This window comes from Lipotes vexillifer, unplaced genomic scaffold (genome assembly GCF_000442215.2).
Source record: "Lipotes vexillifer unplaced genomic scaffold, Lipotes_vexillifer_v1.1 scaffold518, whole genome shotgun sequence".
Lineage (NCBI taxonomy): Eukaryota > Metazoa > Chordata > Mammalia > Artiodactyla > Lipotidae > Lipotes > Lipotes vexillifer.
Genome location: NW_006780945.1, coordinates 1,064,057 through 1,078,033, shown reverse-complemented (window position 1 = coordinate 1,078,033; position 13,977 = coordinate 1,064,057). Strand labels below are relative to the sequence as shown.

The window sequence follows — 13,977 nt, the reverse complement described above, 5'->3', positions numbered from 1 at the left end:
ACCCCACCCCCGCCACTTTCCCCCCTTGGTGTCCATACGTTTGTTCAAAAGAGATGTTTAAACAACATGGTATAATAGTTCAGAGAAGGGAAGGCTTCAGTTGGCATAATAGGCGGATTGGAAGCATTAGAAACGGAATTTAATATTACTTGGTTTTCTTCCCTGTTCTTTTAATGAATTCATGCACTAAATTCTGTGATCTTCCCAAAAGCAGAATCTGGGCCTAAGGTCACTTACATGAGATTTAGGTTTCCTTTTCTCTTCAGAGATAGTCTTGGCAACTCAGATCACTCAGGTGGTTTTTTTTTTTGCATTCTTTCCCCCATTCATTCATTTTATTTTTCTCTTTCTGTTTAAGAGGAGAAAGGCGGATTGGTATCTGAAGCCTATGGAGAGGATGATTTTTCTCGCCTCGGGGGTGATGAAGATGGCTATGAAGAAGAGGAGGATGAGAATAGCAAACAGTCGGTAAGTAAGTCTGTTCCCAAATCCAGAGCTGCTCAAAGGACCATTTATCAGAAACTTTCTGACCTGTACCAACAGTGTTCCATCTCATGCCTAATTTCATCCCCTCCCCCCCTTTTATTTTCTTTAGTATCAGTTGAGGAAACTGGGTTGGATATCAGTAGTACTATTTGAAAATCAAGTTCGTTTTCACCTGAACCATTTTGTATTAACCTTTGAATTGAAGTTTGGGGGAAAAGATAGTGGACAATTCTATTTAACACAGATATCAATGGGTGTTTTATGTTGGTTTTCCCTGTTTAGATAATTTATTCCATTCGTAACTGCATTTATCCTAATTGGTGTATCATTTATATCTGCACTCAATTCTGTGTTATTTGTAATCTTGGTTGGGGTTCATTCAAATTTTTCAGTTTATTAGAAAGACGAGGAAGGACAGTTATTTGTGATTTGATCCTTATTAACTCCTTTCTTGACTTCTATTTGGCACTTTTTATCAAAGTGTTCTTGATCACAAATCTTGCCTGATGTTTAGTATGTGCTGACTATCAAAGGAAAGAGAACTTGCATCTTAATCAGAAAGACTTTAGGTACACTGTCACCTGAGCATCATGGGCCAGAATTTTAAAGTTTGGAGAAAAACAAGGATTCAGGCTGGTGCTTAACACAAAGACATACAAAGTTGAATCTCAATATAAAATCTGGTTATTTAGCAACAGCTCTAATTAAAACGCTCAGTGTTCTATATTATTTGTTTGAAAATTTTGTTACTCATTGATACTTAAATGTTAACATTAAAATGCTTCACAGGGAATTGCCTGGCTGTCCAGTGGTTAGGACTCTGTGCTTTCACTGCGAGGGCCCAGGTTCAATCCCTGGTTGGGGAACTAAGATCCCACAAGCCGCGAGGTGCGGCCAAAAAAAGCGGGGGTGGCGGGGGAGGGTGGGGATAAAATGCTTTACAAATTAAACAAAAATGCGTTTTGTATTTTCTGTTGTTTTGGAAGACCTTTTTATCCCCTTAGGCCTCCCCTCCCCCATGATTGCTAATAATTCCGAATTGACTAAAATTGTTTAGAAAAGCTTTGTAAGTTATTTCACTTTTCTGCTTTTCTTAAGTGCATACATAGTGGCTTAACATCCATAACTTTTCTTCAGCAAATTTGCACGATGTGTGTTTTTGAAGTGTTATTCTATATTTGCTTTGCATAGAATTTTTACCAGATTTAAGCTTTATTTCAAATTTTAGTAAAATCCTCGCATCCAATCCCAATATAGACATTCTAAAATGTGATTGTACTTGGCTGAGCTACATCTCTGATTATTTGGCCTGATGGGTTTCATTTGGAGGAGATTTGGAGATTGCGCTTAAAACCTGTGGCTCACTGATGCCTTGCAGGACAATTAAATCTCAGAGCCATCAGTGTAGTTCAAGTCTCTCAGGTGGTGTTTATATTAACATCTGGCAGGCTTTTTAATTTGGGGGTTAAAGTGATTGAAAAAAGCAGTTTCAAATGAAACAGTTTTCTGTTGGATGTTAAATCATGGCTCCCACATATTGGGGCGTGCTGGGTAGTGGAACGGATATGGATTATAGCTACCTAACAGGGTAGCTGATCTTTGACCTTCATTAGCATTTAGTGGAATGGTGGGCTAGCTTGGGTGAGGTCAGGGCACACTTTGGAAAATGCCTTGCCCGCGTGGTGCTTTGTGTCAGGCAGGCCCTTTGGATAGGGAACAAGGCTGGATGGAACGGGTCACTGGCAGTTCTGTGAGTGCTTGCATGGAGGCAGGGCCCACTCAGCTGGGACCCAGGACAGGCTGGGCATTGCCCTTCAGTCCTGCCTTTCCCAGCTCACTCACCCTGGTCGTTTGATGCCTACCTTCCTACTGTTCATGTTGGTGCAGGTGTTGCTGGTTGAAGCGCTGGGGTATAGCGTGTGGGGGTCATGGCACTCCGGGGGCGAACAATGTTATGGGAGCTCTGAGTCTGATGTGTTTGTGTACATGAAAGGCAAAGAAGGAAGAAAAGACTCATACCTGGTTTGAAATCACCGATACTTCACTGGAAACACCATTTCTGTTTTATCCTGTGGCGCCTGATCTTATTCTTTTCTCAAGCATATTGCCACCTTTCTCCATTTTTGTGTTTGTGGTTTTTAATCTCAGGCATTTTCATTAATACAGGCTATGGCACTGCTGGCATAACAACTTTGAGCTGCCGATGTCGTTCCCCGCCCCCCCCAACATCTCTTTTTCCCTTTCTCTTTCTCTAGAGCCTGGGTCATATGGTAGGGGAGGGGTTCTTGGTGGGACAACCCAGGCTGGGTAGATTTGCTCCAAACCCTGTTATGCATGTGAGAACCTCAGGCCCGGTCCTTTAAGCTTAATCCTCTAAATTCTTTGTCTTGTAGGAAGATGACGATTCAGAGACTGAAAAACCTGAGGCTGATGACCCAAAGGTATTTGGTGTTGGCTGTGGTGGGGTGGCTGGATACGAACAAGGCATTTTTAACAACATGGCTCAGTTCGTGTGTCTAGTCAAGATCTGTCTCACTAACATACTGTGTAACCATATGTAAGTTGGGGGAGAGAAACCTGGAGACTACCCTGGACTGTCCTGAGGCAGCTCAATTTCCAGCCTCGCAGCCAAGGTGAGAGACTTGGCTAAGTGCAGCAACCCACCTCTGCTCCGAATCTAGGTGGGCTCTGGGGGGGTCACTGCCCCTGCAGGTGGGTTAGGTGTGGGAATGTTTTTAGAATCAGGAAGCCATAAGGGCTGCCTCATGTACCATGGGCTCTCTTTAGTCGTCTAGATGTGAAGAAGGGCCATAGAGAGCCAGACGAAATGAGACCTCTCCCAGCTATGGGGGATGCTGAGCCTAAGCCTTGTTTTTCCAGGCTTGTGCCCTCCCACTCGTGGGAAAACCACACAGAATGGTTTGTTTTGAAACAACATAGTCATTTCTTCTTCTGTTTCCATCCCAGTAGCAGCTGAGAGTAATTTGCATATCCTTGACCCCATCGTGATGAAGGTTAAGGCACACACACACACACACACACACACACACACACACACACACACACACACACACACACACACACACACACACACACACACACACACACCCCACCCACCACCACCCCCACCCCGTCCCCGCAGTGTTGGGTACTGTGTGCTGGGCATTAATACAAATGTGCCTGTTGAGGAAGCATTCTTTGGGGGACAAACTTTTTTTTTTCCAAAGAAAAAGAGTAATTCCGTTACTCTGGGCCTGGGGAATAGGGACCAAGTTGTGTGTCTAAAAACTGCTTTAAAACCAGCTGAGGCCTTTAAGGTGTCCTAGTGGAATTTAGGAGAACTATCCCCAATTATAACATCAAGCAGGGGTATATCCAAAAATATAGCATGAGCTGTTCCAAATTTGAGCTGATTTTGTGATTGGCTAGAACTGTGCCAACCATTGAAATAAACCCACAAAGAGCTGAGGATGATGCAGATAAGAAATTTTACCAAGAAAGAACGTTTAGGCACCAGCATGCAGGAAAAAAAAGAAATGTTGTCCTACATACCACAAATGCCAGCTCCTTTCTGTGCCTAGTGAGGAATGCAGGCTTCAGAACCTGGCCAAGCATTACTAGCAGGAGGGTAGACCCGTGGCCTGCATCAAGGACCGTCAAGCTCTTTCTGCTCACAGAAAGAAAATGGTCAGTAGTGTTAGTGTCCATCTTCTGTCTTAGTGTTTGGGGTATTTGGGCCTTGGAGCCTGTGCATAAAATAAGCCTTGGGGGTCGCCAAGTGTCAGGGCTTCAGTTGTAGACAGAAAGGAGGATTTGTGGGACGTGGAGCCTTTATGTGTACAGCTGCCAGCCTTCGCCTGAAGCTGAAGCCTCCTGGGGAAGTTGGCTGGAGAGCAGCATGCATGCCCTTAACTGTCACCCCTTCTGGAATACAGCAAATCCCCTGGGAATGACATGCCTGTATGAGAGAGGAAGAACGGCCAAGAAAGAGAGGGGGTAGGATGGGGAAGTTGGTTAGTGTTGTTTTGTGTTCAGCCTCCCCCTTCTTGGTCCCACGTGGAGGTTGACTGATGTGCATTACTGTATTTCATTCAGTCGTTTGAATTTCCAATCTGTGAAATGAAAAGTCCTCAAGGAACAATTTCTGTTCCTGTTAGGGAGTCCTCAGAAATGAGAACACAAAGTCCAGCCCTCTGTCCTTCCCGGGAGGGACGGCGGGGCGGCGGCGGGGACGGGCACCGGCCTGCAGGTCGCGGGCCGGGAGCGGAGGGGCAGACGGGGCAGCGGGCGGCCTCGGGCACCCCCGCTCCCAGTCGAACGTGCGGCTGGGGAAGCGGCGCGGGGCCGGCGGCGCTTGGTCAACCTCGCGGGGCGTGCGGCGGCCTCCGGGGAGTCCGAGAGGAGCTGCCACATGGGCGGCGGGGCCGCATGGACCCAGCATGAGTAAATTTCCCTGTAAAAAACGTGATGACTATTTGGAATGGCCTGAGTATTTCATGGCAGTGGCCTTCTTATCGGCACAGAGGAGCAAGGATCCAAATTCCCAGGTCGGAGCCTGCATCGTGAATGTAGAAAACAAGATTGTGGGCATTGGGTACAATGGAATGCCAAATGGATGCAGTGATGACCTCTTGCCTTGGAGGAGGACAGCGGAGAGTATACTGGATACCAAATACCCTTACGTGTGCCATGCCGAGCTGAATGCCATTATGAACAAAAACTCAGCAGACGTGAAAGGCTGTACCATGTATGTCGCCTTGTTCCCGTGTAATGAATGTGCTAAGCTCATCATCCAGGCAGGGATAAAAGAAGTTATTTTCATGCCTGATAAATACCACGACAGCAATGAGACAATAGCCGCGAGGCTCATGTTTGAAATGGCCGGGGTTTCCTTCAGGAAATTCACACCAAAGTGCAGCCATATTGTCATTGACTTTGATTCAGTTAACAGCAGACCAAGTCAGAAGCTCCAGTGACTTACATTTCATTAACTCTCCGGAAGATTGGATTATCCTCTTCTAAGAAGCTGCTAATGCCTTTCATCTTAAAGTTACACATAACTTTTTTTTTTTTTTTGCGGTACACGGGCCTCTCACTGTTGTGGCCTCTCCCGTTGCGGAGTCCAGGCTCCAGACGCGCAGGCTCAGCGGCCATGGCTCACGGGCCCAGCCGCTCCGCGGCATGTGGGACCACCCCGAACTGGGGCACGAACCCGCGTCCCCTGCATCGGCAGGCAGACTCTCAACCACTGCGCCACCAGGGAAGCCCAAGAGGAGAGTATTTTGATAGCCCTTCAAGTACTTGTGGATGTTTGATGCTTCGTCATAATTCAACAGGTGGTAGTTTCCTAAAGGTTAGTTGCAACGAGAATGTGAATCAATGAACTTTTTGGACTCTGCTTCACTTAAATGCACGGGTGTCTCGCAGTTTAAATGGCTCTTTTGCCCATACATGATATTACATCATCAGACACTAGTGATTTGGACAATGTTGGTTCACCGAGTTATGCAGATCTCCTAAATGTTGACACATTTTGTTCTGTAGTATCCCAAAAAAATCTTACTTGTTAGTGACATTTCTGATCTCATCAAACAAGCCATTAAGTATCAGAAAGTTGTCATCATGCTCACAGGGAAGTATGTATTTTCCCAGCTTCTAATTTTTGCTTGAGGACTTGAATTTCATCGTTGCCAGTAAATACCATGAGAGTTTTCCCTGAAGTGACGGGCTTTGTTGTTAAGAAAATGCCTGCCAGCTACGTAAGTCTGAATAGCCATAGTTGGTCAGTTATTCTTTCAAGTAAAAGTGATATTCCATGAAGAAAGCAGCTAGTTCAGCTTGCAACTCACTCACTCAAAATGTTAATATTTACTCAGTGATCAAAAGGTGAATCATTTTTACTGCTTCATCAAGGATATTCTTAAGTGAAATTTGCTTTTTTTAAACCGAGAGTATGACTACTGCTAAATTTGGTGCCGCTGCTTTGATTTATTCTAAAGGGCCAAGAAGTTTACCCATTGTTGCCCCTGTAAATGTAACACAGCAAAAGGGCACATAATGTCTTAGTATTACACACATAGTTTTGACCTTGCAGAGCCCCCAGGGGTCCGCAGATCAACTTCAAGAACTACTGTTGTTCGAAAACAAAAATCTTGGGTAAAATATTAATGAACTATTTGATAGCTGCTTTCATTGCCCTGTACCTGTCCATTGAGCTGTTAGCCTTATGGGGTCTTGAGCCGTATTGGAGGCAGTAGAGCATCTGGAGGACAACGAGACCGCATAATCAAATCTGCCTCATTTGTTTTGTGAGGATTCACTGAGTTAATGTAACGAATACTTAGCTTACTGGTGTCTGACCCGTCTGCATTCAGTAGCGTTAGTTGTGACGACCAGTGCCCCTTCAGCACGCTTCCCAGGCTGGTCGTACATGTCACTAGGTCTGTTGTGGGGTATTGGATTCTGCATTTTAAACCGGACTGTGCTCCAAGGAGAGCAGAGGTGAGGAGACTTAAAGCCACGTCACGTGGGGAAAAGTTAAGGAGCTGGGATTGGGAAGATTGGGGAAGAGCCGGCAATTCTGGCTGCTGTTTGAAGGTCTGGTGAGGGAAGGGCGGTGGCAGCCCCACGCAGAACTCAAAGCAACGAGGAGATGTTTGCCTTCGCATAACGAAGAGCTGCCCTTCGTCTCTGGCCAGTAGTGAGTCGAGGTGCCACAGGAGGTAGTGAACTCTCTGTTTCTGGCCTTTTCAGGATCGAATGTCCTAAAAGAAATGTGAGGGTGGGGTTGGACTAAGACCCCCAGGGTGTTTCTGGGAAAGGACTTGGCATTGTGGATCAGCAAAGTTGAGTATTCTCCAACTGTATCATCTGTTGACTTCAGGAAGTACAAAGACTGGAAATTGCCCTTATTTTTATCACTGATGTTTGGGGTTACCTGTGAGCCAAGTCCCATATTTGGGAATTTGAGGAAGAGATGAGAACTCCAGACCCCACTCTGCAGGGAGCCTTTGGTCCATCAGCCCGGGGTGGCAGGGATGGGGCCCTCAGGTTGCTGAGTTTGCCCTAAACTAGGGAAAAGGAGTTGGAGGACGTGGCAGAGTGTCCCACGGGAAACAATGCTTCAGCATTTCTGTTCCACAGTATCTTGTTCTCTGACTTCAACTTTCTGGTCTCATCTCTTCAGTAAGCAGCCCAACTCAGATGTTTCAGTTACTCAGCAGAAGGTGGCACTGCTGTCCTAGAAAAAGTCAGACTAGGAGTGGCAGTCGTCTGTCCAGCTCCTTAGCACAGGGCCAGGGGCCCAAAGCCTCAAGTGTTTCCTCCATCTGTTTGCCCTTGGCCTGTGAGCTTCCCTTTTCACCACTCTCCTTTGTCCTTGTTTTACCTCAGTTGCCCTGGAACTTTTCCCCTTGTTTATTTTTTTCCCCACTCCCACAGTTTCTGTGGATAAAGGTATTTCCACTCACTCACCGTCCCTGACACACTCTTCCTTTGCAAACAAACACGGGCACTGATGAGCTGGCATGGGCAAGCTGGAGCAGCCCATTGCCAAGCTAACTGGGAGGCCTGGCTTCCCGGTGCGGGGTGGGATGGCTGGCCCCCTGAGGTGCTGTGGTCCAGGCTTTGACCCAGGGAAAGAATCCTCTTGGCCCAAGGAGCAAACATCTGTCAAAATAAAAGTGTCTCTGGGTCAAAGAGGTGACATCGGGTGGGGAAAAACTTGTGCCAGCATTTTTTAAAAGGCGTGTACAACCCCAGCTCAAAGAAAACATTTAAAAAATCCTTCGAGCCCAAAAGTAGTGCAGAAATGTGGAGTTCACAGCTCAGAGCTGGTCTAGTGGGTTTGGAGTCAGAAGACCTGGGTTGAGCGCTGGCTCAGCTGCCCTCCAGCTGTGGCCAACAGGCACATAACTTAAACTGTGCTCAGCTCGGCTGAAGTCCGGGCCATGATACCCACTGTTCCAGGTGATTGTGGCAGTGATAGGAGAGAACGTGTAGGAACAAGTTTTTCTCAGCCTAAGATGCAGCTGTGAGCAGTACTCAGCCTTCTCACCCAAACAGTCTGATTCTACGCCCTCATCCTGGAGGTCAGAAGTTGCCAGTTTCTCAGTTCACGGCACCCTTGGTATCACAGGAAGTTTTCACAGAACTCCTAGGCCAAAAGAAATGACCTAACAATTCTGTTTATTAAGTAATTTGCTGCCTGCAGTCAGCATCCGTGTCCTCACAATTTAGTAGCCACTTGAAAAAAATAATACGTAAATTAGTGTGGTATCTGACAGATGTCAAGTAATGCTGTTTCCCTTGAAATTTTTAAATATCACGGGCACCTTTGGGGGGGGCTGGGGGGCCTTGATGGACAGCTTGGGAACTGCTTTGGTAGATAGTCTTAGAGTCCCAGAGCGGTGGGGCTTGGTGAAGTCCTCGCTCAGTGCGGTGAACGGGCCTCTGCCTGCGGTGGCTGCACGTGCACACCTAAATTCCCTCAAGAAGGTCGAGCGTCTTCATCACCATGTGTTGTTAATTGACTCTAGATGAAGGATTTGCCTCGGGAAGAACTGACTCGGTAATTCCCAAACTTCCTCTCCTCTCCAGCCCTTCCCCACCCCCCTGCCCCGACCCAGCACTATTATTGATCTTTTAAAATGTCAGAATCAAAGATCTGGAGACCGAAAACAGCCCGAGGAGCTTGTTTCAACAACAGGAGTCTGTTGTTGACAACTGATTCTAGGAAGAACTTTCAGGAGCCTGCCAGCCATTCTCTTATTCACCGCGTAAGGGGAGAGGCTGCCAGTTTCCACAGGATCCATGCAGAGCAAAATGTTTTCCTCTTTGGGCTTTGGGTGTGTTTGCTATACCTCCAGGACTCTGGAATCGGAAAAGGAGGTGCTAAGCTTTTCACAGACAAGCAGCATGGGTTCTAGTCATCCTGAAGGCTACTTCAGAGGGCAGGTTGTGGCAGCAGAGGAACCAAAGCCCTTTCCAGCCAGTGGAGATGGGTCGTTGTGTGCCTTTGCTTGGTGAGCTTCTGGGGAGCCCTCACTTGAGGAATGCTCTATTGAGAATTATTTTTCAGGATGGGACAGCAAAGGTTATCTTGTTAGAGCTTAAACTTGGACTTTTTCTTAGAGGTCTTTGACATGGAAAGAGTCATATAGCACTTTTTCTAGTGGTTATCTTGTCAGGGTTTTATTGTTTTTGTATTGTGCATATTTTATTGTCAGACTATTAGAGAAGCAAGATTGAATATTTAAGAAAAGAAAAAAAATCACCTAATTCCATGATCCTAACAGTGCAGCCATTTTCATTCTTCCGTCTTTTTAGGTTTACCTGTATAATAGCATATATATTTTGTATCCAGTTTTGTTCTCATTTGTATTATAAACATCTTCACTGTTGCTATAGCATGACACAAATGAAAAAATAACACTTGAAAATTAAGTGGTGGGTTATATCTTAATAAAACTGCTGCCGGGAAATTTTTTTTGTAATTTTCTAAATACCTCCATATGGGGAATGATGAAGAAGAGATTGAGATTCACCAGCTTTTGTTCTATAGCAGTAAATACCAGTCAATAGCAACACACTTTTTCACATCACGTCCCTTAGTTCTTCTCATATATTCAGCTATAGCTAAAATAAAACCCAGAAATGGCACATTATAGTAGCAAAATGTGAATATATTTTTGTTACTGTTATCGAATAAAGTGTTGTGTAGGCAGTTTCTTTCCAGTGAGATTCCCTGATGGACAGGAAATGTGCCGTGCTCTTTACACAAGTCAAAAGAAAGAACTCATTCTTTAAAATTTGAGTTCTCATTGGAAGTCTGCAGGATTGTTCACCCAGTAAGGGAGGCTGGCTTCGTAGGATTCAGTTTTGGTAGCATATTTTCTGTAAGCCCCCAGGAAATCTCTAGGCTAAGGACAGGGGTGGCAGCACCCACTGTGTATATGATTAAGTCCTCAGGACCTTGTCTTCCGTTCAAGTCAACTCAGACGTTACTGGCTGGGGCACCATGGATTCTTGAGCTCTTTCCCCTGATCCTTACAGTTAAAAGGTAATAGATCTGGCCGTCTTCCCCTTAAGTCAAGGGTTTAACACCTGCTTTGGCTGTGATCTGCTATGGAGTCATTCCTGGAGAGGAATTTTACCTCCTTGGCCTTCGATGTTGGCTTCTCCAATGGTTGAACCAAGGGCTTTGAAGAAACTGTGACTATTCACAGCCTCCTGGTCTCAAGGGAGGAGGTGAGAAGTTGGGAAGTGGTATTTCTAGGCTTTGGAGTCAGGCTGGAGCTTGAATTCCAACATTGCCATTTATGGGGCAAGAGACTGCTTCATTGTATTTTGCTTCAGTTTGCTCGTCTGTAAAATGGAAATAATAAAATCTGCTTCGTGGGGTTATTATGAGACTTGAATAACGTATGTTAGCTTTTACTGAGTTCTGTTTAGAGTGTGAGAGGGAGAATATATGCTTGGTCCCTCCATCTTGGTTTTATTTTCCTATCTGCCCCCCCATGTTCTGCACCCCCTATACCCCATGATCCTTTGAGTACTTGTTAGAAAAAAAAAAAATGACAGCATGACTCACCTAGGACCAGAGAAGGAAATGGCCCTTGACCATTGCTGGCTTGTGAGCCAGCCACTCTTTTTTTTTTTCGAATTTTGAAAGTACTGTATATTTGTTGTGATTGAGTTATATGTACATTTACAAGGAGATAACCAACCAGATTACAGGCTACAGAATCCTGGCAACAGCCCAGAAAGCCCCTGGGAACAACTGAGCATTCAGTGAAACATCTTCTCGCCTGTGACTGCTAGACAGCCACTCAATTTAGTGCATATGAGTGTGCAAAATTTATTGAAAAAGCTGCACTCAGCCAATATGCAACAGATGAGCCACATCCACTCTTAACTTCTGGCTGTTGTAATTAGGCCTTTGAACTGTTGAAAATGCCCAGGCTTATTTAACATTGGTGTTTCCTTGCTCTCACCACAGTGAATAGCCACGTGGCATTCTTTAGGCCTGGTCTTTAGCAAGGCGGGGCTTGCCCTTGCAGAGTGAGTGACATAGAATTTCCATGCTGGGGAGAACCCACCCACCCCAGGCTGGGGTCTAGGTCTGTCTGGCTGGTGATCTGATCTGAGCAGCAGACAGAAAGACAGAGACAGGGCAGGCTGTGGAAGTGGCTGTCTTGTCCAGATTGAAAGAAACCCAAGGTAGGTCCTTCGTCTTGCCACCTCCCGAAGAAGGCCTGGCTATATCTGTAGCTGAACACCTCTGGGAGAAGTGTTGTGATTGCTGGAAGTTGTGGTCTCCTGCAAAAAGCAAGAAGGACCATTATTCTCCCTCTAACCCCTACTCTTGGCTGCACCGCAGCTGCCATCAGGGCCTTCTTGACTGCACTGGCTCCCAGGCAACTGAAGCCCCAGAAGCCCCACCCCGCCTCTGTGCGGTTCTCCATCCGAGAAGGAGCCGCTACGTGCCCAGTCCGCCTGCCCATCAGCCGTGCAAGCCCTGACAGACTTCCTTCCCTATGGGACTACGTGCCACGGATTACTAACCAAGGTGTGGCTGGGGCCTTCCCCAGTGATGATTTATCTTTTTGAAATTTATGATGCAGAAGGCAAGCTGCCTGTCTTTAGGGATCCAGCGCTTCTCACCTTCGTTCTGTGTTTCAATCCATGTCCCTTGAGATGCTACTGTGCGATTTCTGGATTTGACAGGATTTTACTCGTTTGTATTCTTAACATTGGGATACAACTGAAAACTAAATTTTCCCTAAGCAGTGCCTTAAAGATTCTGGCATTCCCTCTGGCCCTGTAGATGGTTAATCCTCTTCCTACCGGTGTGTACCGTGAGGACCAGTGTGCATGTCCACACCCCTGGCTTTCTGGCATCTCACTGCCTTTTGCCCCGATGTTAATCTAACATCGCAGCTTGGCAGTTGACCCCCCAGGCAAGATAATGCTTTCGTAATTGGGTGGCGCTCTCGAGGTGTGTCTCAAAAACTTTGCTTTGCTGTCCTCAGCCTCACAAAGCTGTGTTCTTTGTCCTTGTCTGGCTCCAAGCTCTCCAACTCAAAGCACAGAGACACTGTTTTTGTGGTAAACCCTTAAGAAGAAAGTGCAACCTGGCCTCACCACTGAGGACTTGACTCAGATCCTTGACGTGAGGTCACCTCTCTGCCCAGGCACAGCCCACCTGACACCCTGGGCGGGAGAGAGAGATGGAATGGCCCCTCTCTGAGTGTCTTCTGCAGCTTTCAAGTAACTCAGGGTCTTCAGGGGTCTTGAATCAAGTCTGTGGTTACGCTCGCTATAGTCAGATAATAAAGTCTCCCCTTCAGAAGTGGCTCCAGCCAGAGCTTTGCCTTCACGTGAATTCTGGTTGGTTCTGTGTGACAGAGCATCAGCGCCATGCTGAGCCCTGTGGGCATCACTGGAGACAGGATTTTCAGAGAGAGAGACTGTTCCTCTCCCCTTCCCCTCCTTTGCTTCAGTCTACAAGGCCAGCTCTAGAGCTGGCTTAGTTTGTCTTGGCAGATGCCCGTTTAACGCTTTTCCTGTAGAAACCTCTCTGCTTGGGGAGCTGAGCCTTCCCGGCAGTGAGCTGGGAGTGAAGGCGAGTCCATTGCATCCAAAGTGGCCCCACCGACTTCCGCCCATTTTTGTGATAAGTTGAGTGTTTCCATCCCCAGACAGGCAGCCTGCCGTGGCAGTGGCCCAATCCTGACCAACAGGATACAACCAAAGGAAATGTGCTGGTGATGGGCTTTCTCCAGGGCTCTCCTGGGTGTGTGGGTAGAACAACCCACACCAGGCATTTGTGCCACGGGTGGGCTGTCCTCCACGCGGCACTGGGTTCAGTGACTTCCACTAAGTCTTGGGTTATTGCCACTCTCGATCCACGCCCCCAACCGTGTCTGTCAAGTGACAGTAATTTTATTCTGGAGCTTGGAGGTATCTCAACAAAAGTTCCAGAACTGCTGCTTTCTTGGCAACCTGAAGTGACTCACATGTGCCTCAGAAAACCTCGTCTGACCATCAGCTTGACGCTTTCGGGAGGGCTTCCTAGGCACACCAGTGGCTTCTGAAGCAGCAGATTGTCTGCCCACGATTTCATGAGCCTGTTGTGAGAATTAAATGAGATCTTTCACTGAAGTGCTTAGCGTGATAACCTAAAATTATTCCCCTAGACTGAATTTTGTTCATTCCACATGCCCAGTATTTGGCCCATTGCCTGGTGCATAATAAATGCTTGATAAGTTATTTGTGGAATAAATAAATGAACTATACGGTAATTCTTTTTTTGTCTTAAGATTAGGAGCAACAAGGTAGATTTAAGGTTTTTTTCTTAATTCAGCATTGGTGCCTCCACATGCACAGCTTCCTGCTTGTCCCATATCAACCTTTATTGCAGCTCTAGCCCCTTTATTTAGCTCCTCCGCTGGCCTTCCTTTCTTTTCTTTTCTTTTTTTTTTTTTTTTG

General features: G+C 46.4%; 1 protein-coding gene and 1 pseudogene across 2 annotated transcripts in view; both read left to right on the top strand.

The window, feature by feature from the left end:
* SAP30BP (SAP30 binding protein) overlaps positions 1–13,977 on the top strand; it is a 33,321-nt gene that overhangs the window by 1,269 nt on the left and 18,075 nt on the right. Inside the window, exons 2-3 of one of the 2 annotated variants that reach the window (XM_007454340.1) lie at positions 359–468; positions 2,880–2,927. In XM_007454340.1, the coding sequence (XP_007454402.1) occupies positions 359–468; positions 2,880–2,927 (158 nt within the window). The remainder of the gene's footprint in view (positions 1–358; positions 469–2,879; positions 2,928–13,977) is intronic. The other variant, XM_007454341.1, reaches the window with a different exon arrangement.
* Positions 4,923–5,462, top strand: LOC103077453 (deoxycytidylate deaminase pseudogene; annotated as a pseudogene).